This window comes from Saccostrea cucullata, unplaced genomic scaffold (assembly GCF_032062105.1).
Source record: "Saccostrea cucullata isolate Sc308-1 unplaced genomic scaffold, CSIRO_AGI_Scuc_v1 ctg197, whole genome shotgun sequence".
NCBI lineage: Eukaryota > Metazoa > Mollusca > Bivalvia > Ostreida > Ostreidae > Saccostrea > Saccostrea cuccullata.
The window spans coordinates 80694-105494 of record NW_026938805.1 but is presented as its reverse complement, the minus strand read 5'-3'; the positions used below and the strand labels follow the sequence as shown (position 1 = coordinate 105494).

Below are 24801 nucleotides of genomic sequence, written 5' to 3'. Positions count from 1 at the left end.
CATCATCAAAAACATTTTGTGTACATGTATATATGTACGTACTGCATGTATAAACATATTTTGAATTTCCATTTAAAATTATTTTCTGTGGCGTTCATTACTTTTTTGGAAGCAATTCTTTTCTTTCCTAATAACACTAAAATGGATGCTCAAACTTAGAAATTAAATTAATTATAGATGGGCATTGCCTCGAAATGCAAACAAATGAAAACTGTTATTTAATAATATTTAAAAACGATCTAACACAATTCCATTTATTCATCATAATCTGCATATCATTTTTATAGAATTTAACGTGATCTTAATGGTGGCTTTTGTTCATTTACCGGTATAACATGTTTTCTCTGAAAGAGAATTTATAGATCATTGTAATGGTCACGATTTTAAAAAAAATATTCTATGCTTTATTATTTATTATGTATGTGGCATTATGTTACAAATAAGAAAATGATTACAATAATTTAACTTTTCTTGGCATTTATTACATTTAAGGAACACAACATGATGGATAGATCAAATCATAAACCATTACAAAACAAGAAAGAAACTTTCTGTATTCCAGCGGCTGACACTCAGCTTTTTTAAAAAAGCTAACCTTGTATTTCATTGAGACAAGTCCTGTTTCTCGGGGGGGGGGGGGGGGGGGGGGCATTAAAATTGCATTTGAGAAAAGCTGTCGTAAGGAGGGCATCGGTGTCGTGCGCTTTACTTTGTCATATTTGGAGTTCATTAGTATTTGTTTTCATTGCTAAATTAAAGTAGTGTTTCTTTAGCAGATGGTAATATCATCTTGTGGGGGGGGGGGTAAACCAGGGAAATTTTAGTGTTAAAAAGAATCTATTAAAATGCATAATTTAAACATACCTTAATAATTCATAAGGTTATTTTTACAATTTTATTAAAAGTGAGGAATTTACATGATTTTGCGGTTAATATACACGCCATTAACCTAAACCGGAAGTTAAATCTTTTGCTGGCTTCCTGTTGATTTTGGATGGAAAAGGATTGCTTATATTTATTAGACTTTTTTCATCTTCAGTAGTATTTAGAATGTTGGAATTTCTCCACCTCATTACACCAACAATGAATGAATCAGGTAATTAGTAGAATTTACAAGTTTTGACCGTTGATTTTATTCTCCATCCCTGAAAGATGTATTGTATTTAGATAAGAGAAGCTACGGCAAAGCCAGAGATGTTACCAGATAATATTATCCAGATGTGCTCGTTTAAGAGTTCACATGAAAGTAACAGTTTGCTTACAAAAAATACTTTCAATGACAAATGAAATATAAACTAAGTAGATATCCCGAATTTTCTCAATGTAATATGATATAAACTTCAATCAACTTCAGGTAAACATTTTATAAACAGAGTACAGCCCTCTGGCTACAGAGGCATGCACGTACACATTCAAGAATATTTCACTTGTCAGTGTTTGCTATTTATTTTTTACTTTATCTTCACAAAATATCTTGCCATGATATGTAAATTTTTAACGTTACATAATTTGTAGTAACTATAAAGTTTTTAGAGGATTTTTTCATGATATTTTTTTAGACATTTTTTTTTAAATATAACTGAAAATTGTGCTGAGTCAGACTGAGAGACATATAAACAGAATACTGAGAATAGACATATATATTTGTAGATATATCACTGGCAGATTAAAGGGGTGGGGGCACATGCCTCCCTCCACCCTAAATTATCAATGTTTGACATGACATGGGGCGAGCGCAGTTATGTACTATCATAAACCTACACATGAACTGTCTATCATTCAAGAAAAAAGAAAGAAAACTAAACAATAAAAAGAAATCACTTCCCAAACATGTTTGACACAAAATCGGAAATACCCGAACCGTTAAAGTGACGAAAGTATGACGTCAGATAAAAAGTCCTGTTGACTCAGGACGCAAAAGATAGTTTTATGGCATGGAAACTGCAATCAATCGTTGTTTGTATTTTTTTTTTTTTCAAGTAAGTTGTTGCTATATTTTAGCCAACTTGTTGCTATGCACCGCAAAGGATTACTGGGAGTTTAGAATTTTTTCACGCGGTGAGACAAAAATTTCTTGGAACAATGTGCAGATTTCAACCCGAATTTCCTCCGTTCGTACACGTTAGTCTATTGAGCTCGCTACGCGAGCGGCGCTTTGCGCCGCCTCGCTGCGCTCGCTATTAATAATGCCATAATTTGATTTTATAATTAAGGGTCAATTAATAAATGGTAATAAATTTTCTTTAATGACCAAGTATTGGTCAATTTTCTAAAAAATCAAGGTTTTTGTGTCTTCTTGTAGATGTAAAAAATGCCTTTTTTGTTCATTTTTTTTTTTCATCTTTTAAAGAATGAAATATCATAGTGTACAACTACTCAATGCCACTTTTTAATGCCCGGTTTTACTCGTAGAATACACCAAAACCCAGGAATGTCCAAGGGCTTTGCTCACTGGGCCCCCACCAGGGTTTTGGCCTTTAACTTCTGGGGGCCTTCAGGCAGCCCCCAGACTCCCTGCCTGAATGAAGTTATCCAGCCCCAAATCACAAATTTAGTATCCACCCATGTATGTAGATTGCCATGATGCAGAATGGGAAATATGTTCTGACACTTCAGATTTAAAAATAAAGCAACAACAACATGTAAATCATTACACTGTATTATAATTAACAATATGTATTGAATATTGTTAGTTCTCTACTTAGTATTTATGATACCTTCTTATTGTTAAACACATTTTATTAGAAGCTGTTAAATGAAATACCAAAGGTTCGACAATGCTAAATATATAAAAGCAGAAAGTGTTTTTCAATACAGTTTCATTAATGTTTCCTGTTTTATGAAAGAATACTTTCCTGTGCTACAGAGTAGCTCCTTAAAACAGTGGACTGTAATGAATACACATCAATGCAATGAATGCATTGAGTTGATAATATGCAGTGATAAAAATTTAAATGTGGCAATATGTGTTTTCTGTTAAAGTTTATTGTCGTTTGCTGCATACAAAGTCTAGGAAGATGAAAAGAGTTTTCTTTACAGTCATGCAAATATTAATACACAGACGTGTGCTGCACCTTTCATAGAGCATATAATATTTTTCTAAAAATAGATAAAAATGAGATATTCTTCCTTCAATATATTTTCACCACAATTTCATATTTTTTAAAAATTATATAACTATTTTATGATATGAACATTTTTTTAGTTTATATCTTGTTAGTCAAAGTGTTAGGCATGGTTTAGTGAAGATATTTCATTATTAACTTTTCCATAATTTGTTTACTAATGAAATCTAGTCTCAAAGTCAAAATAAGGGCTATATTGTCTTTCATTAATTGAAAATAAGGAAGTTTTACACCTAACAAAATAACCCACTACTTAGTATGTGTATTGATACTTAGTTTTTCCCTGAATTTCAAATTCCGTTTCATTTTAAGGTGCTTTAGCAACTGTAGTTCATTCATAATATATGGAATATTCTAATTTATATGTACACAAACTATGATATACATGCACTTAATTACTTTTCAGATATTTTAAAATATTAACTTCCTGTTTAAGATACTGTGAAGAGATTGAAATAATATGGCCTGTATTTACTGTAATTATTGACTTTTATTCATACATTAACATAGTAAACTAGGCCACTCTTGTTTTGAGGTTTGCCATAATTTTGACTCATTTGCATATTCGTATGCAAATGATTTGTTAATTATTTGTACCATTTTGACATGAGTGATTGATTTTTTTTAAAAAATCTCTTATCTAAATGAGAGAATTGTTTTTACAACATTTATCTATATTTACACAGGTGAAAACTAGATAAGATGAATCACTGATGCGAGAGCACATTACACATGATGGGGGACCGTGTCACAGCCAGCCCCTCCAGGATCCCTGTCCCCATGGTCTCCTCTAACCCCCAGTATAACGGGACTACACAGAACGCAGAAACTGTTGACATCAATGGGGTGGAGAATGGCCAGAAAAGACTGGCTCAAGGGGAGGCCAAAGGTTTCGAGACCTTTGTTATGACGGGTGAAATGATCATCAGGACTTCTCAAAAATCCCGCAATCCCTCAAGTAGAAATCCCTCAGACAGCACTGATGAATCCTTCGACAGTCAGTCTAGTCTTACAATCATTACAAAGACAAACCATGTTTCAGCAGAGTCAGGTTTCGAAGACCATGATGCCCATGAAAAGGCTTCCGCTGTAGATGCAGTGGAAGATGTAGGTAGCCCCATGAGTTCTTCACAAAGCTCCGCTTTGTCCTCTGATGTGAAATCAGATGTGTCTGAACAGACTGTGATTAGACAGAATATAGGCAGTGAATCTCCTAGTGTGACGGATAGCAGCTCTGGAGTTGTGTCCCCTGAGAACTCTAATGGGGATTTAACTATGGACGATGCCATGAAGGACTCGGTCGGATCAGGGAAGCTGGTGACGAGTAAAAGTGCTGATAAAATTGTGTCAACTAGTCATCAAACTGTGAGAGGAAGTAAAAGTCAGGAATTAAGAACAAATTGTGAATTCTCTGCTGTAAGCATAGACATTGAAGAGGATGTAGCACATTCTCTGGACCAGATCCCTCAGCAAGGACCGAGTTTACGAGAAACAAATGTTAGCAGGAGTGTGGAGAGCTCCCCGGAACACACGAAGGCTGACAGGAATCACGACCGGGAGTTCATACCGGGCTTTATAAGTCTGGATGGCAGTGTGAACGGTACTAATGCCTGTGATACAAACAGTGACCATGAAATCTGTGCCAAACCTCTAGATGATAGTGTCCAGTCTGCTGACCGCTCGCATCGATCCGAGAGGGACTCCCTGGACCCCTCCATGGACCCCAATCTCCTCGAGTATCAGCCACCAGTCAAAAGTGTGGACCATCCTTCAGCCCATAGGCTGGCTAAAAGACTGTTTCATATGGATGGGTTCAAAAAGTCTGATGTTGCAAGACATCTCTCAAAGAAGTGAGTATTTGATTATGAGATATGGTAATTTTAACCAGTATCTCATATGGATTAACAGTGGTAGATTACAGGGCTGATTAGAAGTTGAAAGTGGTAGATTATTGGAATAGATAGAAGCTAGCAGTGTAGCTTAAAAGGATGGTCAGAGCTAACAATGGTAGATTGCAGGGATAGTTAGAAGCGAACCATATTATGGATGTAAGAGACTAGGGATTCTGAACCATTTATTTAATTGTTCAGTTATGACAAGCAATTATAAATAATCAGAATGTATAAAAATAGTGGTACCAGCGATTTTCTACAATTTAAAACGTTTTTGCTCAAAATGAAATAATAGCATCCTGGTTATTAAATGGAAGTGCCAAGACATACCATCTCCTTGAGGGAATTATAATACATTTATTTGTGCTTTTGTCCTTCAAATTTATGTACCAGGTACTTAAGTATAAATTGAAATATTTTACAGATTGTTCAAGGTTGTCCTTTTGAAAGAGTTTTTATTAGTAATTGATTACTGCTAAATGCTATTTTAAAAATAGTTATCATTCATAATAATTTGAAAAATAGTCCATTATTGAATATTGTGAACATACAGTAAATTGGATTTTTTTATGAAATCGCTATAAAATAGTCCAACTAGTTTAACTTTTTTGCATTTTTCATGCATCTAAGATTAATTGACAAAAAATGTAATTTCCATAGTCCTCAGTACTCCAGATATATGAAGGCCATTGAGATAATATAATTATTACTGTACACTATAGTGCCATGTAAGACTTTATTATTAAATGGACACAAATAAACGTACAGTTAAACTTTGATATCTTTAACACTGATATCTTGAATACCATGTATATGTCACTGTGATTGGGACATCCCAATCTCATATTCTTTAAGTACTAGTATTTTATGCTCAATGTCTTGAATCCTCAGATATCTTAAAGTTTGTTGAAGTTTTTCTCTATCCCACTGAGTTTAAGATAATGAGGTGTGTACTTTTTGTGAGCACAAGTATGTATAACTATAATTCTTTCTTCATTTTTTAAAATCTCTTTTTATTTACAGAAATGATTTTAGTGCACTGGTGGCTGAGGAATACTTGAAATATTTTAACTTTGAGAAAGACACTCTAGATATGGCATTACGTAAATTCCTTAGTCATTTTTCTCTTATTGGTGAAACTCAGGAACGAGAGCGAGTCCTTGATCACTTCTCGAGGCGATACTTGGAATGCAATCCAGGAGAATTTAACTCTGTTGGTAAGTCTTGGTATTACATCTGAATTTTACTTAAAATTAGAGATTTTGATATTCACTTGTTAGGGAATTTGTAAAATTGTCAGTTATACTGTATTTTGTTCATTGACACTGTGAAAAATATCAAAAGTTCAAAACTTCAGATAAAATGTTCTATTTGTTGATATATGAGAACACATTTATGTCTGGATACACTTTAAATCATTTTAAAATGTGAAATATGGCAAAAGTTATGAATATGCTTTGATTTAAAAGAAATGCCAAACTGGAACTGCATTATAAATGTAGTTTGCTTATTCATAAGAATAACATGGATATGTTTTCTACACACAGATGCCTGTCATACTCTCACTTGTGCCATTATGCTGCTTAACACTGATCTTCACGGACAGGTAATTAATTTGTCTTGTTTCATTTTTAACATTTTTTCTGTCATTGAGATAATTTCAGAGTCTTACTGGATATGCAGATGTTATTTATTTCTTAACACATTTGTGTCTACCGGTCCGAAGCATATTCTATCAGTCCAAATAAATTTTAAAATATACAGTGTATATTTCATGTCAAATGTAATTCAAAGAAAAAGGCATTGAATATAATATGTAAAAAAATTTGTGGACAAACATTGATTGTGATACCAGGGTTATGCAACTACATGTATAATTTATTCAAGCATGACACCAGCTCACACAGGCGTGTGGCAGCAATAAAGTGACCCTAAGCCCTAAGTATATGTTGGGTGAAAGAAACAACTAATTATAAAAAAAATTAAGTTAATTCTTGAAAAAAAAACTTCTCAAGGTTTCTAGAATTCTTTTTAAGATTTAAATTTTATTTCTCACTTCTAAAATTGAATCATATATAAATAGCAGTTATGATAGAAATTAGAAAAAAAATTTGAATAACCTTTATGTTTTCTTAATGGGCATTGCACTTTTTGACCTATATATACTGCATGCGTTTACCAACACTGAAAAAACGATCGTTTTTGGAAGTAAATAAGTCAAGTAGAACTGCAAAATGGATAAGATTATGGATATTAACGTCTGCATTGAAAATTTACATTTATTATTGCAATACATTTACAACAAATTAATCTCACCACAATCGGTCACACGGACCGATACTTGAGAGAATTTCATCGGACATTTCGATTTTTACGGTTTTGCCGATATTTTGAAACTGGATATGTCATTTATTTTGGCATATTGTGTCAAATATGAATGTACTACATGTGTACCATAGCATTACTAACACTTTTCTTTCTTGATTACTGACATTTTTTTTTGTCTTTTTCTTGATTATAGGGCATTAAGAAGAGGATGACCTGTCATGAATTTATTGAGAATTTATCAGAATTAAATGACGGAGAGAACTTTAACAAGGAGGTTTTGAAAAACATTTACCATGCCATAAAGACAGAACAGATAGAGTGGGCCATGTATGTATCATCTGTAAACTGAATCAGACTTTATGATTGCTGCATAGAATGTCACTTAAGCTACTTGCTTGAAGGAAATTAAAGATACTTGTAGACAGCACATTGTAATTTCTTAATCTTGAAACAAAATTTAGATTTTGAAATTAATTTTACAAAGACTTGTCCTCATTATATTCTTTTCAATACCGTGAATGTGATGAGAATTGGTAAGCTGTTCATCATACAAATAAGTGGACTTGATCAATGTGGTAATATCTTGTTTCTTTTTTGACAGAGATGAGGAAGATGAGGATAATATCTCTGAAGTAGATGACAAGTTATCTGCCCCTAGTCAGCCAACCATTGCTTTACACAATCCCTACTTAGACGTACGTCATAAATAGTGATATTTGTCATATATTTCCCAGGGTCATTTTTACACAATATATTTCTAAATATCGCATTTGATGCTGAGTATGTTGTGCTCTTTTGCAGATCCCTGATCCTAGTCAGACCACAGAATATAAGAGTGGTTATATCATGAGAAAATGTTGTAAAGAGCCTGATAGTAGGAAAAGTAAGACTTAAAACAATTGTGATTAAATAAAAGTAATCACTTATATTTAGTGTTGGCAAATCGGACGACTTTTAGTAACCGGTTACTCGCTTCATCTTCCGATCGAGTACCCGGTTACTCGGATGATGTTTTGTTATAGTTTCCGTATTTATTTTTCGTCTCATCCTTTTGCTTGTTGGTACAAATAAACCACACATGTAACTTTATTTACAAATACAAACTCAAAAAAGCACACAAAATCTTCAAAGAATTTTGATTATAACTGTCACTTGAAACGAGCAGTTTGTTTTTGTTTAAGAAAATAATTTTATCAAAACATGGCGAAGACAAACGATTTCACATAATTTGCATTTGACACATTTCGAGTCATCCGTTCTTTTAAAATATGTCCATGCTTTAGATGTTTGCGGCGGCATCTTGTTAAAGTATGTTCCTCTGACTAACAAATGTCTAAATGAGGTAATTATAACTCAGGTTTTCAAAACGTGCCCCCCCCCCCAACCTGGCAATCAAAGCCACCAATTATATACGCTGTGAAAACTAATTAAATCGATCCTATTAGTGAACCACTAGAGCAAGCCTAACGGTAATTAAATTGGGGAAATGTGTCAATATACATGCATTTAAAAATAACATAAGAATTATTTTATACGTATTTACCATGAAAAATACACATTTATCCGAGTAACCGAATAGCAGTTTTACTAACCAATACTCACATCGTAGGTTAAAACCCGTAAGACTTATATTGCTAACAATTGCATGATCTTTCAAAAACCATTTTATAACAAATTGAGGCTGAATGGCAAATATTAGTCATAGTGAGTGGTTAACATTTTTGTGGAAGAGAAAGTATTAATGAACATATCTGGTTTCTTTCATGTTGAAAATAAGTGGAAGTAATTAGGCCATAATAAAAATATTCCTAGATGCATGCCTCGATTTTTTTTATTTCTGTTTTTCTTTGTCTTAATTCTACATGATTTTGACAGCTAAAAAGATAGTAATTGCTGTAATACATGCATATATATTTTAAACAAGGGTCTTGGTGATGATGTGATGTAAGAGATATTTGAACAAATATAAATCATCGTTGTTAACAAAAATCAACGAAATTAAATCCCACACAAAATTTTATCTGACTATATATTGAATAGGGTTAGTTTTAAAACAACGAAATTAAATGCACACGAAATTATTTTTGATGACAAAACAACGAAATTTTATGCCCACGAAAATTTATGTTTCTACAGTATATGACTTTTATTCAGGTACTGTAGATTCAATAAAAAATATTGATAAATAAGTGGAAGAATCTAGCAATTTATTTATTATGGCCTTAATCAAATTCCTTGCTTTAGCTCCACTTGGTAAGAGAGGATGGAAGGTGTTTTACTCATCGCTACGTGACATGGTTCTGTATCTTCACAAAGATCAGCACAGTAAAGGTCAGGGGTCAGAGGGGTTACAGAACGCCATCAGGATTCACCACAGTCTGGCCTCCAAAGCTACAGACTATACCAAAAAACAACACGTGTTCCGACTGGAGACAGCAGACTGGGCCGAATACCTCATACAGACAAGGTTACACGGGGATTTCATGGTTATGATTTTGAAGCTAAAAGGAGTAACTGATTTTGTACAATACTGTATTTTATTCACAATTTGAACATTAAGAATTTTTATTTTAGCTGTATATAGTGGTCAGCAAATAACATTGAAATTGGAACATTATTCTAATGTCATTAAGAAAAGTAAGATGGGTAATTGTATTTCTGAAAGAAAATGATCTTACCTTTGGTCCACTGTTACTTTGCTTGCTAAATAAGGAGTGTAGCGTGTTAAAAAAAAATGTGGTTTGTTCTATCACACAGTGACAGCAAAGAACTTCAATCTTGGATTGACACGATCAACTTTGTGGCTGCCAGTCTCTCCGCCCCCGCCTTGCCGAGTGCAGTAGGGTCACAGAAGAAGTTCCAGCGCTCCTTGTTACCAGCAACCTATACCAAACTGAACTTGGTACGTGCATTATCTGCTTAACTGTAAATGAAAGGTGTTTTTATATATTTTAAAAAGAAAAAATGTAAAAAAAAAAAATAAATAAATAAAAATTAAAAAAAAAAAAAAAAAGACATCACCATAGTTTTTATTTTTTTTATGAAAATTAACCTTGTGGAAGGATTATAGAACTGTAGCACTGAAATTTATTTTACAGTATATACATTTGTGGTATCTTTCCACTATATAAACATACAGAGAGAAAATATCTTCAATTCTGTATGAAGCTTGTCACAGGTCAGAAGTCAATACATGGCCGAATCACACGGCGCAATAATATCTACCATTACTTATAAATTAAAGAAAATTATCTAGAGCATGATTTAGAACATTTAACTTATACATTAAACGTGTGCAAACAAAATTCTGTGAAATTCGGTAAAACGGATGTTTGTGATTTTTAATATTTATACAGAACCAAATTAATCTATTATTCACAAATAGTAATGAAATCCATACATTTTGTTTGTTGTTTACGTCTTATTTTTTTTTGTTATATAAAATATGTTCAAATGGGGCATTGTGTTTTTGTGTTTACATAATTTACATCACAATGTAAAGCTTTCACTCTCGTAAATGCTCGTTTTACTGCTTCAAACACTAGTGCATTAGCCAATCAAAACGTGTTTTACAAAACAATTGCATTAGAATATAAAATGACTTGCTTTTCATGTATAAAATGAAGAAAATAAGTAAGTAAAATAATTGTTTTATTAACAACACGAACAAGTACTTCATACATTTTTGGCGATCGATTTAACCTGTGTACATAGAGAATATACCTACAGAAACTAGCCTTTTGTTTACAAGTTGTATGTCACTTTTGTCAGCTGTGCAGTCTCTAACTGTTTAGTTTATCCTTATTTTTGTTAGACCTTAAGTTAAATCTTCATGATATAGGCTAAAACTGTATTTTTTTCATTAAATTCTACTCACAATAAATGTGTAAATCTGTTGGAAAATATCAAAGCATTGCAATCACGCCACAAACAGCTGAGAAACACCTCGATCTGTTGTACTTCAATGTAAACTATCGCCAGTGTCTCCGTGTTAACATCATAAATATGCCTTTAGTTACTGAAATCGTAGATAAAATGTTTTTGATGAAGTTTTATACTTGATTGCAAATTAACTGGCTAATCACGTTTCATATTATTGTTTTCAAGTTTTACCGCCCTTTCAGGCGCACGGAATAAATTTATTTACATATATATCTTCAAAATTCTCGGACGTGTTTCTTGTGTATTTTCAGGATTAATAATCAATTTTCACAAATAAAAATATTCCCAGACAAGAATCTGTTCACTATTACTGATCACAAGTAGCCTTTAACAAAATATTCCCTTGATAGAATTCTTAGCCTGTGTTTGTACATAACCGCCTTTAATATTTACACCTTGCGTACTTTTGACGGATAACATCTCACATGCGACCAGTTATGCAATATTTAAATCCGAATATATTTAATTTTATATGTAATTGTCTATCTCAAATGTATATATAATTGTTCATAAATAAAAAGTTTAATAAATGCCAATTTTTCAAGTTTTCATATCATCTTTGAGGAGAAAGCCTTTGGCCTTCACAGGATTTGACGACTGATCAGTTAGCAAGGCTTCAATTCCCATTGAAGTTTATAAACTTGTTATTTATTTCTTGATTCAATGTAAAATTGATTGATTGTAGAGAGAACAATTAGAGAGCCATGATAACAAAGGGATGGAGATTGAGAGAGATTTGCACGATCACAGACAGTATCCTCCGGAGAAAGGATCTAAAGCCAGAATTATACAGGACTACATAGAGAAAGAAAATTATCTAGAGCATGAGGTTAGAACATTTAACTTATACATTAAAAGTGTGCAGTACAAAATTCTGTGAAATTCTTAGATTATACAGAACCAGTTAATCTATTATGTCACAAATAGTACATGAAATCAATTACATGTATTTACTTTCATTTTCTTTTTTTTTTTTTAATTCAAGTGTATTTTCAAATAACAGATTTGTTTAATGTGTTTATATAATTTACTTTCTAGCTGAAGCGGTACAAGACCTACGTCTACCTTCTAAAGGCACACATGGCTGCTTTCCCAGAACTGGAGCCCTCACTGGTGGAGACGGTCATCGGTGAAGTGGACGAGTCAGGCGACCTAGATAAGCGAGCGTCCCCTTCACATCGGGGCGCAGTCCAGCGGAGCCTGTCTGAGAGGTACAGTTATCGAGCAGCTATTTATAACACAGAGCGGGTGGAATATGACATCATATAGCAACCCTGAGGGATGAAAGTGCAATATATTTATGTTTTTATTGTTGCAGTATTTCCCACCCTTGTGGTGGTGTATGTCCATTTCTTACTTTCGTATAAGATTTATTGGTTACACATGTGAGTGAGAAATAATGTCTGAATATATACTTGAATTTTCTTTGTACATGTATGTACAAAGAAAGGATTTATTGTTACAAGTTGATAATATAAATGTAAAAATTGTGCATGTCTTGGCAGGTGAACTGAAATCCATCTGCATGCTTTTTAACAGGAAGAAAGGGGTAGATAGTCAGGGTTTGCCCACTAACAAATAGTCACCAAGGAAAATGGGTAACACCTATATATACATATTCATTATAGGTACTTGTACTAACATTTGGAAAAGTTTCTGTTGTGAGTCTTTTCACTTGCACTTTCTGGTCATCTCTGTTTCATATTATTGTTTTCAAGTTTTACCGCAGTCAGAAAGCATCATAGAATAAATTTATTTACATATATATCATAGAACAAAATGTCCTCTGACATCCAATCATTGTACTTTTTATCAGTACAATACATGTATTAGTTATAACATGGGACATTTCAGCTGTGGGGTAATTTAACTGTCTTCCTGGTTGGTATCTATTCATCATCTCCTTACAAACATAAAGATAGTTTCACAGGAATCATTGATAGATGATTAACTGTCACCAGTGTGTTTGTACATAAGATTTTAATATTACCAGGTAGATATTTTGTTGTGTTGTTCAGATAACATCTCACATGTCGACTCTTTATAGAGATTCATTTCACATGCCTTTTTGATATCTGGATTTTTTTTTTCCATCAAGTTGTTTTCATCCATTGTTCATAGAAACAAAGGACTCAACAAATGCCAATTTTTCAAGTTTTCATACATCATTGAGGATAGAAGTCATGTTCACCCCACAGGTAGACGACTGATCAGTTAGCAAGGCTGTTGTAAAGCACTTCTTCATGTAGAATTCAGAACTTGCTGGTCATTTATCCTCTGTCAATATACTGATTTTCTACTTAAACAAAGCTCAGTGTTACTGAGGGCATTACACAACTCATCTTGAATAACGCTAATTGTCATTAAATCTCAGTCATCCTAACAGACACGAAATTGGTTGTTAGGAGTTTGTGTGTAGTATGGTCACCTGTGTTTGTTTTTTTCAAAAGATCTATGTTTCTTGTCTATTAATATTCGTTGTTTATGTAGATCAGATTTATGGTGTTTTGAGGGATTATGGGAAAATTGTATTCTTTCAATCTTCCATGTTATTTATTTTAGTTGTTTATGGTTATTTTAGTATGTCACATTGCTTTATTTGTGTGATGAAACATTTTAATCTATCTCATTAGTGCTAAGATATTGCAGAATTTTAATTTGTATTTTTTGTTTATGGTAGTTTATAGAACAGGAAATCCATTTCAAATAATAGTGACATCTTTTCGAAATTAGAAAGGGTTTTTTTTCCAGTATGATATTATTATTTTCTTTTGAGATTTGCAAAAAGGCCATTATGTAAGACAATCAGTTAAGTTATTGAAATGAAATGTTGAAGAGGCCTGCATGGTTCCAATATATGCCTTAATATGTAGAATACATGTATACCAAAAAATTGAAATGAAATCCAGAATGCTGCCAATCATGACTGATAAAAATGCTACTTCCAAAGTGCAAACTGCCTTAATTTTGAGAAAGCAAGTATGTATAAAAATTTGCCACGTATAAATGGCAAGTGAGCTGTTCTTTGCATTGTATAAACCTTTAACAATGTCTTCATGTTGTTTGTGCCATTGGTTCCGTGACAATGTCGATTTTATGTACTTTTGCTTTTGACAGGGTCGAAGATTTCGGTACTCTTGTATAGTGTACGTATTGCAGCCTTGCCATATGTTAGAATGGTTTGGCCAGTTATATTTTTGGCAGATATTTAACTGTTTGGGTTTTGAACCTCATTTTATTACCCTCCCCCTTATTTAATTACAGTTTAAGCATGATCTCATTTTTAATTTTGTTTATGACCAAATAGTCCCTTTACCTTTACTAATGTCCAGAGAACAATATAGGCATTTTGACAGATATATTTTTATGTTATTTTGCATTGCTAAAATTTAGGGACAAGTTGGGCATTGGTATACCAGTACCTCAAGTTGACATGTGATGAAATTCAGACATTCTTGTCTTTTACAATGCTATAAGCTTTTTGCTGGAGCTCTTGCATGAGATATGCTTTTCTAGAATTATTTGATAGTTTTTATATTAAAATTTGGTAAGTACAGTGTAATTTGAAATTTAGTACAAGTACCAAATTTTGAAATTGTAGATGAAATCAAAAATTGATATTTATCTCAAAAATTGTGAAAATTGTAATACATGTACATTTATTTCCCACAAAAGTTGAAGGAAGTTTTACATATAATGAACACCTGTATAAAAATACAGTTTATTGTCCATTGTGTTTCTTTGGTTTTGTTAAACTTAATTCAACTTTCTAAATTCGAAGTTCTTTTCTGGGTAACATCATTCCTTTATTGGCTTGACTGGATACCTTTATGTTTACCTCATTTTACTTTGATTTATTTTTGTTTCAGTGGATACATTCATTAATATTTTATTTTGTTTTACTGCTGGCTATTTTTGTGCCATAAAAATTGCAAAAAAAGGTTATAGGTTATAAATTTCACATGCTATTATAATGACTCTCAGAGATGGATTTTGTATTGATTAACTTTATTGTTGATGATTGTAAAATCAGCTGTAGCTCTAGAAATTATAATTTAAGTAGGATTTTGATGAGCTGTAGCAGTGTAGCTCTTTGGCTTGGATAGATAATTTGTCTAGACATGTATCTATCCCAGAAAGCTACAGATCTGCAGCTAGATTATGATACTGTCACTGTTGAACCATTCTGGAGAGCATCTGTAATATTTACTTGGTTAAATGTAAGTTTAAATTGGAAAAATGTTTGATCGTTAGGAAAAGGCCGCAGGTGTAACTGTGAAAAGAAATGCATGTGATAGTACATTTATTGGAAATCTGAAATTAATTTTCAAGATTCCCATCTTTATATCTTTATAAAAAGGTTGAGAGGCTGTTTTTATTTTTGCATATGGAAATTGAAAAAAATCTTTCACACTTCATTAGAAGGCTTGGTTTAAAATGTTAACACAAAAACTTTTTTTTCTAATATTAAGGTGCGCGATGTAAAAATTTCAGCGGCCATTTTGAAATGGCAAAAAATTGTGTCCCTTGAATTGTATCTAGAATGGCCAAAGTTTTTCTCCCAAAATTTTTCTCTGTGTTAATGATTTTAGTTTTTATAGCATAGAAAACATTTTAGATGTCAAGTATACAATACTGAGATACAGTATATTTTATATACATGTATTTTTTGTGTGTTTGTGGGTTTTAAAAACTGTTATTTTTTGTTGTAACTTATTAATTAGTTAATTCTGTGTTATTCCATTTTTCTCTGTTTTTCATGGTGAATCACATTTTACATATCACTATGTAAAAGGGATTTTTTCAAATTTAAATACTGACCATGTGTTGATGATAGGACACTTATGACCGATGCAATTGTGTGAATAAATATGGAAAATCATCCAAAATCTCTGTGCATGCTTTCTATTCTAAACTAATGCATCCAGTATGAAATGTGTGAACATTTCAAATCTGCCCCTTTTACCCAAAGCTATATATACTCGATTCTCATTATATCGCGGGTTCCATTGTATCGTAGTATATTCCAAAAAATCAGATACGTAGCTCATATCATTTTTGTGAATAAAACTATCTGTCTGTCGTCTAAATGTAAATTTTTGTAATGATTAAAAAGAATGGAACATGCGTCGGAAAAGTTTTTATTCAAATAAAACGTAATTTTACAGATTTCCATTCACATTTTTATTATATTTAGACCACTGAATTTATAATCTAGAAAAATCCATAATAAAATTCGTGTTTTGAAATTCTTTAGTTTGTATAATTGTTTATTTTTTACGTAGAATTACATCGTTAAATTAAAAATAAGAATTGAAGTCTGTGTCATCCACATGTTAGCATGTTTTCCCATACTGCGATACTATGAGACTCTCCAATTTAGGAGGTTTTCCTGTTTTAAAAATAGACCAAGTTAAACGATGCAAGCTTGGGAAATAATTTTACACTAAAAAGTTAGACCATAGCTTGGTTTATGACTATCATTTGATGAAAGTTAAAGAAAAAATTTTCTTTTAAGTACTTAATGAAGAATTTACCCATCTTGGATGTTTTCCTTTGGATGACGCCTCAGTGGGATTTTCTCTTGAAGAATTTGGTCAAGCATATTTTCACATTTTGAAGAGAAAAAAAAAATTATCTAGCTGATTGAAACTTGCTTAGCATATGATATGTCACATATCGTGGAATCAGCTTTTTTCATAGGGGACCAATGTTCATGGAATTTGTGGGTCAACCTTACCCATGGATTTAAATCCCCATAAATGGTTATTTTGCAAACATTGATTCATTGAATCTATCATGTTATAAAGAATAACCCTAAAAATTTTCCCCAAGAACTTTAAGAGTTTTGTTCGCCCATGAACATTGACTCCCCACAAATTAAAATGTTTCCACGGTAACTAAGCATAGATGTGACCATTTGGAACTGAAAGAAAAGTGTTCTGGAACTGAACAGACTCGGAGACCTACTGATTGCAATGCATGATGGGATATAGTGTGAAGATGGTGCAGGGCAGCATAGCACTAGGAGAGAGCGCTATCAGTTAATCTGTCTAACAGAGGAGGACACAAGTAACAGATTATAGCTAACATGTATTTCCTTTTAATGTGAACTTTTCTATAGGTTCAAAACTTTAACTAACAGGTAACCTGGTGTTTGTTGCATGTGGTGTATGTGTTTTGGTATGCATGATTCACGGCACTGTATCTGCGGTTATAAAGCTTCGGATGAGTGTAGAACTTGATACGTATTTTGTAACCTAGGCGTAGTATTTTGAACTGTTAGATTGTCAGGAATGTTTGACTGCAGAACTGTCATTGACTTGACTGGATGTCTTTTTCAATTCATCTTTACAAGTCTTGTCTTAATTTCGGAAGATGAGGGCATTTACCTAGAAAAGATGATTTGAAATTTATACATGCAGTCAACTCTTACAATAAAATATCTAGAGTATATAGGCAACAGTTGCTGCAACTAGATGTTTAGTACATGTATCTTTGTATTTAAAGCTACATGATATTTACAGTATATTGATAGTATTTTCTGTCATTAACTAATGCAGTTGAATGAGTACTTTATTATGTACTATATTCACAGTAGATGTTATTTAGAAATATCAGTCATATGAGCATGGTTTCAAATTATAAAAGTGTCTCTGTGATTGAAATTATACATACCCTTAAAAAAATTGTATCAAATCTATATGTAGACATATATCTCCTCTCGCTAGTGTTATTGGACAACATTATTGAAATTAAGAATAAACAGAATTTCATTCTAGAAACATTAATATTGAAGATTCAAATAAAGAAGGGCTATTTATGATATTTACAAGTTGCAAATTATTTTTTTAATACATGGATAGGAATAGCAAATTTGTAAGTTGTGCTAGATTTAGCAAAAAAGTAGAATTTTTATCTTAAAATCCCAAAAAGCAGAATCAAAGTCCAAAGGGAAAAAATACAGTATGCTGTATCAGCTTGCTTAAAATATTGTGCAATAATGAATAAAAAGATCAGGTGATTAAAATTAAAATATTTGATTATTAATGTAAGCGATCACTATACTTTCAGTCAACTCATTGAAGGCAGGATTATAATAGTAATAATATTTTAATAGAGAATTTATTTTCACTGGTTTTAGGCACTATTAATAATTTGATTTATTGATTAGAACTTTACTGTATTCTTTCTGTTACAGTTATATCCCTTTGCCCCCATAAGTACCCCCAAAGTATTTTCCAATTGTTGGAGACACACACACACATATACACTCCCTTTTAGTACATTAGTTATTATGTCAATATATTAGTTATTATGTCAATATCTACTAGTTCTACCTACAAAACAAAATAAGATGTGTTTGTGAAACACTAATGCTCAAGTATGACAGTCTCAAATGCAAGTCAAACTCCAAGGTCATAGGTCAAAATTGTTGATATAAAAAAAAGGTCTTGTCACAAGGAATACAGCTGTGAAATATGAAAGCCCTAGCCCTTACTGTTCAAAAGTCATGGCCAAGGTTAAAGTTTTTTAAAAAGTTGGTCAAACTCTAAGGTCAAGGTAAAAAGGTCAAAAATATTTATACCCTTTGAAAGGTCTTTTCACAATGAATACTAATTTGAAGCATGGAAGTCCAAGCACCAACTGCATGTTCAAAAGTTATAGCCAAGGTTAAAATTTGGAAACTTGATAAAAGAATGTAAATGTCCAACTGATCAAATTTAATTGTACCCTAAGAAAGGTCTTGTCACAAGGAATACACCTGTGAAATACCTGGTATGAAAGTCATAGCCCCATTCATTCAAAAGTTATTGGCAAGGTTAAAGTTTTTGCAGACAAACAGACAGACGGACAGGACAAAAACTACATACCCCTGAACCTTTGATTATGGGGGCATAAAATGGAAAGGTCCTTAATTGGATTGACATTAGTCTGTGTGACCGCATGGAGTAAGAGGGAGAATATAGTACCGGGTATTTCTCTTCAAAAATAAACATTGCTGAAAAGACTAGAAAACTTCTTGCATAAAAAGATTTTTTTGTGAAAAGATTATTATGAAATATTAAAACTTATAAGTAAGTGTTACTAAAATTCTCTTTTGAGAATTTCAGTACATGTTTGATCAAAATTATTTGAGGGAAAAAATAAACATGTCTAGAAAAGTTGTTTTGTTATGATATGTTGTGGGATTTTATTTGTTGAAGAAGCATGCATTTTGTCTGTTTGAAAACTTAATGATTATTGTTTTAAAATTGTGTTCTAATTTGGATTTAAGCTTTGTATTTAAATTATTATTATTTTCTTTAGTTTGATAATATTTGCAGATGTAAATTAGGAAGTATGAATGCATGCTTTTAGAATACTTTTCAGATCTTTGAATTAAAAAAAAACCTTTTGTTCTTCATAATGTTGAATTTTATATATATATTTTTTAATTCTTAAAAAAAAAGTATAAATATATATTTAGACCATTTTCACTTAAATTGTCAAACCAAATTCATAATCGCATCTTTTTTTTCTCCACAGGAAAGACGTAGAAGAAACTCCCCCCGGAGGCCTCGTAAATGGCGAGTATATAAACTTGGAGTCTGCTGTGACCCACCTCTAGCCCACACACTTGTCTCTCAACTTACAACTTCAAGTTCAAGTCATCTACAACTCAACCAAATTAATCTCACTCAGTAACAGAACACACAAGAATTTATCTGTGATCCTTAGCACAATATTTGTGTGCACAAATTCTATAACAGACCATTTAGGCAAATAATTACCATATTATTTTTGGTACATATATATTATGTATGTGAGTGAGGCCCTGTAACCGGCTCGTAGTGGCTCAGCAGGCCCTGCACCTAGCTTAATTGTGTTGTGTTTTTTCAAGACTTGGGACATATGATGCTGCTTTGCATAGCATAGTCATGTTCATATCTGGTGCTAGTGATTATTTATCAGCTGTTTTAATGTTAGTGCATATTTCATTTAACCTTATTAATTTTCCATATCTGATGTAGTAGTTTAGCACACCTTATTTGAGAGAAAAATTGTTGTTTTATTCCTTGTATTATCAGTGTTTTATTACAATCGCCATTTTTATCCATTAATAAAGATTTTAAAATATTCGGTGTATACATGTTGTAATCAAGAGTCTGACAATCATTGAAGACACAATTATCAAAATTCTATGCACATAATTTCTATAATAAGTTCTTGATGTGTGTACATCTCTAATACTCAGGGAAATATATCTCCATATTTGCCACAGTTGGTAGTATGGTTTTTTCATCCTGGAAATATTTCTTTCTGTTTAAGCCCATCTGCCTTCATAGATACTTCTCTCTTTTTTAAACAACCAAAGTATGCAATTTTTTTCAATGCATTTGGGCACAAATATAAGAAATTTTCCAGGATACTAAACAATATTTGTCTTGTTTTATAAGCAATCTTCTTGAAAATTCACCAAGTCCATTTATTTAAATCTGTATTGTGAAGAATATGAAAAAAGATTTTGATTTAAAGATTTTAACATTCTTGTCCAAATTAGGTAACACAATTACTCCATTTAGATTTTCCTTGGACTTGACAGGTACTGAAGGTTGGTTATACTTGGCATTATATACTGTAAATTCCTAATTAAACGTGAGGAATTTATTAACACGTAATTCTGTGAGAAGCATCACTCGCGAAATAAAATTTCACGCTTTCATTTTTGGTGCTGAAATCAATGTAAATTCTCTTTTTCAACTGCCCATTCGCGAATAAATATTCTCGCAATTTGACATTATTAGATAGCATTATCACAATGATAAGTACTCGTGAAAAATAAGGAATCTGCAGTATCTGGTTGCCACTTAGATTTTGTTGTTTCATTTATTGCAGCAATATAGTTTTAATGCATTACTCTTGAATGTTTCATTCTGATGTTGGACTTAGATGGATCTCAGCTGGCATCTTTAAATGTCAAAATTCTGTCATACTGTTCCTCTTTAAAAACCCTTGACAAAATTGTCTCTTTGAAAGTTGGGCTTTTGGTTACATGATGAAATGGTTAATTTTAAAACAGCCAATGAGAAATATCTTTTAGATACATTGTTTTCAGTTAACCCATAGCACATCTTTATATTTGTGATAATAAGGATCTTATAAACATTAATATCCAATATTTAATAGACAACTAGTCACAAATTCTACAACATCATTACTTTCTATTTTTCAACAAGGCATATTTGTTTAAAAACTTAACCACAAGAAAAGTTGTTTTCTAAATGGTTCCAGACTAGACTGGGAGCAAATGAAATTGTGGCTTTCTAGCCCATTTTTAGGTAGTTAGCTTGATATTCCTAAGTTCCAGTGTTTGTCCAACATCAAAGCATCCAAGAATGTTGCAGTACAACTATTGCTGTGATTGTTAAAATGGTAATAACAAAGTTAACTGTGGTAGAGCTATCTGCAGGTGATATTGTTCCCTCATAACAGGTAACTGTATTTGGTTGAATCTTCATGATGATGACTGTACCCAGTGTATTGCTTCTTTAAACAGACTTAATAGTAGTCAAACTACAATTGTATTTAATATTTTACAATTTATGAAAATCTGTGGTGTTTTTCCAAAAGCATTTTAAGAATTTGCAAAGATTATTTAATCTATTTATAATCAGTTAGCTTGTATATATTGTAGTTTTGTTATAGCGCTGCATTGGTGCTCTCACGTAAGTCATTTCACTCTAAATTTAATCAGCTATTAAACATATAAGGACAAAGATTACAGATCAATGGAGATTGGTGATTTTAAATCACAGAAAACCTTCTATATCAGTTAATTATAGCCATGGAAATGCAATTTGTTACAAATATGTGATGTAATCACAAGCACTGTATTTTCTATAATAGAAAAAGATGAAATAGATATAAAGTCTAAGGGTCTCAAAATTCAACAACAGTAGAATTAGTTTTGAGGAATGATACAATTGATATTTTTAGCTCTACTGGTCAGAGACCAGAAGAGCTTATGCAATAGTAAGGTGTCCATCAGTCTGTCTAGCTGTCCATCTGTCTGTTTGCAAACAATTTTTTAAATGCTACTCCTCCTACAGTTTTGGTCTGATTCCAATATAACTTGGCACACAAGTATGTAGTCTACACTAAGATACATAATTCTCTATATCAGTTTTTGATTTCAATGAATGGTGTTGCCATGGTTACTAAAAATAGAAATTTCTGTGATATACTTTCAAAATGCTACTCCTCCTACAGCTTTGGTCTGCCTTTAATCTAACTTGGCACACCAGTAGTCTACAATTCTTAATATCAGTTTTTGATTTTGATAAACTTTGTTGTCCTGGTTATTAAAAATAGAAATTTCTGTGAAATACTTTCAAAATGCTACTCTTCTTATAAATTTGGTCTGATTTCAAAATATAACTTAATTTGCACACAAGTAGCCTACACCAAGATACATAATTCTTTGTATCCATTTTAGACTTCATTGAACGGCGTTGCCATATTTAGTAAAAATACTTAAAAAGTTTCAAGCCCAAATGCTACTTTTTCTTCCTTTATTAAAAGTACAAACCAGTAGAGCTACAGTCTGGACAAAGACTTCTGGTTTCTTCAGTTACATTAATGAATTTGTTTCAAGGCAAACAAGAGTCCATAATTCCAGTGATCTTATCTTATATTTATAATGATAGGAATTTTAGCATGTTGAGAGAAGCCCCATGATGTTTTTTGCATTTTTATATATACACCAGTGCATGCCGGGTAATTTTTAAGCAACAGTTCAATTAGCTGCAGATCTGTAGGGTTGTGGTTTTATATATTTGTCTTTGACCATAATGCTACAGATCCCGTAATGCAAAAAAGGTGCAAGTTACGGCGCAATATTTTTTGCACACTTTTGGGGAGAATTTCTCCACTTTCCAGCTTCAGTCAATCAACTACCTTTCACTCCCTAATTCTAGACACATTCTGTAGCCAATATGTATATTTTATCCACTTCCCAACCATTTATAGCTGTCTCAACAGGCAATAAACTTGCTTGAAGTTAATTTTCAGCAATCTAACAAATAATTATAATCAAGCGGGTTTATCACTTGTAGAGACGACTACAAAGAGCTGGGAGATGGATAAAATATACAGATTAGTTAATTAATGTGCTTAGAATTAGGGAGTGAAAGGTAGTTAATTGACCGATGCCGGAAAGAGGAGAAATTCTCACCAGAAGTGCGCAAAAAATATTAAGCCGTAAATTGCACTTTTTTGCATTACGGGATCTGTAGCGTTACGGTCAAAGACAAATACATGTATATAAAACCATAACGCTACAGATCTGCAGCTACAGTTCAATATGAAAGTTTCTATAGACAGAAAAAAAGTTTTATAAATTGAACTTTTTGTAAAAGTCAGTTACTGTAACAGTGTTTCTGATCTTTATCTGATGTACATCTTTATGATATAAAAATATCACCTGGAGATAAATGGGGTTTGGTATTTTTAGTTTATTATATATACAGGTGGATGTAGAGGGGGGAAAGGGCAAAAGAAAAAAATGAAGGCATTAGCATACATGTCAAATAGAAGTACAATGTAGTAAATGCAGCAAAAAAGCCCAATGGCATTAAACTTGCACAGGAAACAAAAGATTTGATCAGAAAAAGAAAATTTAAAGAGGACAAAGAAAAATTTTATATTGTGCAATACACTTGTAACTTGAATTGTGAACTAAATTTTCATGTTTTGTTCAAAATTGAATAAAACATATTTGAAAAGTGGGTTATTTTCTGCAGAAACCTAGAAACTACATAACACACATATAATATGGAAAAAGTAGGTATTTCATTTTATATTGGAATATGCTTAATGATAAAGCAATGTTTTATAAAAGGAGGAGCATGGATTGAATAGTTGCGAAGTAAAGATAATTGATATTTGTTGTTATCTTTGAAACATTCACTTCAAGAAAGAGTTAAAACATAGTGATATTAACAAAGAATTTACTTCATATTAATATTATTGGTTGACTAGATTTTACATAACTCTGGTTTTCAAAAGCAAGATTCTAGATAAATATTTTTATAAACTTAATTATGAGGAAAAAAGAAATGTTTTACTGTAAATGATAAAAACCTGATTATTTAAAAAGATAAACATGAGAAGAATTTTCTAATAAATGAAATTGTACCATATTAATTCGTATAAACAATATGACATGGTGGTTATTTGTACTCTTTCTGTATTTTCAGCCAGAGGACGGCGGCCGAGACGTCAGGTGCTGATAGAGTCCTCCATCTAGTCACTCAGGGATTTTATCATTTGTCATTCATTAATAAATTGTGTTTGTGAGAGTTTTTAAATATCCGTTGAATTCAATGTCAAATGCATGTTTTAATTGTTTTCTTTGTTCTTATTTGTCATACATCAAAAATTACATGTTTTACCAGTATGTAGGTGAATTTTTAAATGTCAGTTGAATTCAATCGTAAATTCATGTTTTAATTGTTTTCTAATTGCTTTAT

At 32.1% G+C, this 24801-nt stretch overlaps 1 protein-coding gene across 3 annotated transcripts; it reads left to right on the top strand.

Moving 5' to 3' along the window:
• Positions 1–956: 956 nt before the first annotated feature.
• Positions 957–24801, top strand: LOC134251331 (PH and SEC7 domain-containing protein-like). Of its 3 annotated transcripts, XM_062733727.1 has the most exons (14): positions 957–1096; positions 3812–4975; positions 6041–6234; positions 6565–6623; positions 7539–7672; positions 7947–8040; positions 8147–8228; positions 9590–9812; positions 10103–10247; positions 11973–12116; positions 12326–12498; positions 14405–14433; positions 19817–19861; positions 24533–24801. In XM_062733727.1, the coding sequence occupies exons 2-12, from the start codon at positions 3858–3860 to the stop codon at positions 14430–14432; spliced, it is 2394 nt and encodes a 797-aa protein (XP_062589711.1). In that variant the 5' UTR covers positions 957–1096; positions 3812–3857; the 3' UTR covers position 14433; positions 19817–19861; positions 24533–24801. The 3 variants fall into 3 exon arrangements, with proteins under 3 accessions (XP_062589711.1, XP_062589708.1, XP_062589709.1); XM_062733724.1 differs by lacking the exon at positions 14405–14433; XM_062733725.1 differs by lacking the exon at positions 24533–24801 and having other exon boundaries at positions 19817–20677.

Excerpts from the sequence above, each read along its gene's own strand:
- LOC134251331 (XM_062733724.1), top strand. The coding sequence starts at position 3,858 with ATGATGGGGGACCGTGTCACAGCCAGCCCCTCCAGGATCCCTGTCCCC. Across the intron at positions 6,235-6,564 it reads AGGAGAATTTAACTCTGTTG|ATGCCTGTCATACTCTCACT; the intron begins GTAAGTCTTGGT and ends TTCTACACACAG. Across the intron at positions 6,624-7,538 it reads ACACTGATCTTCACGGACAG|GGCATTAAGAAGAGGATGAC; the intron begins GTAATTAATTTG and ends TCTTGATTATAG.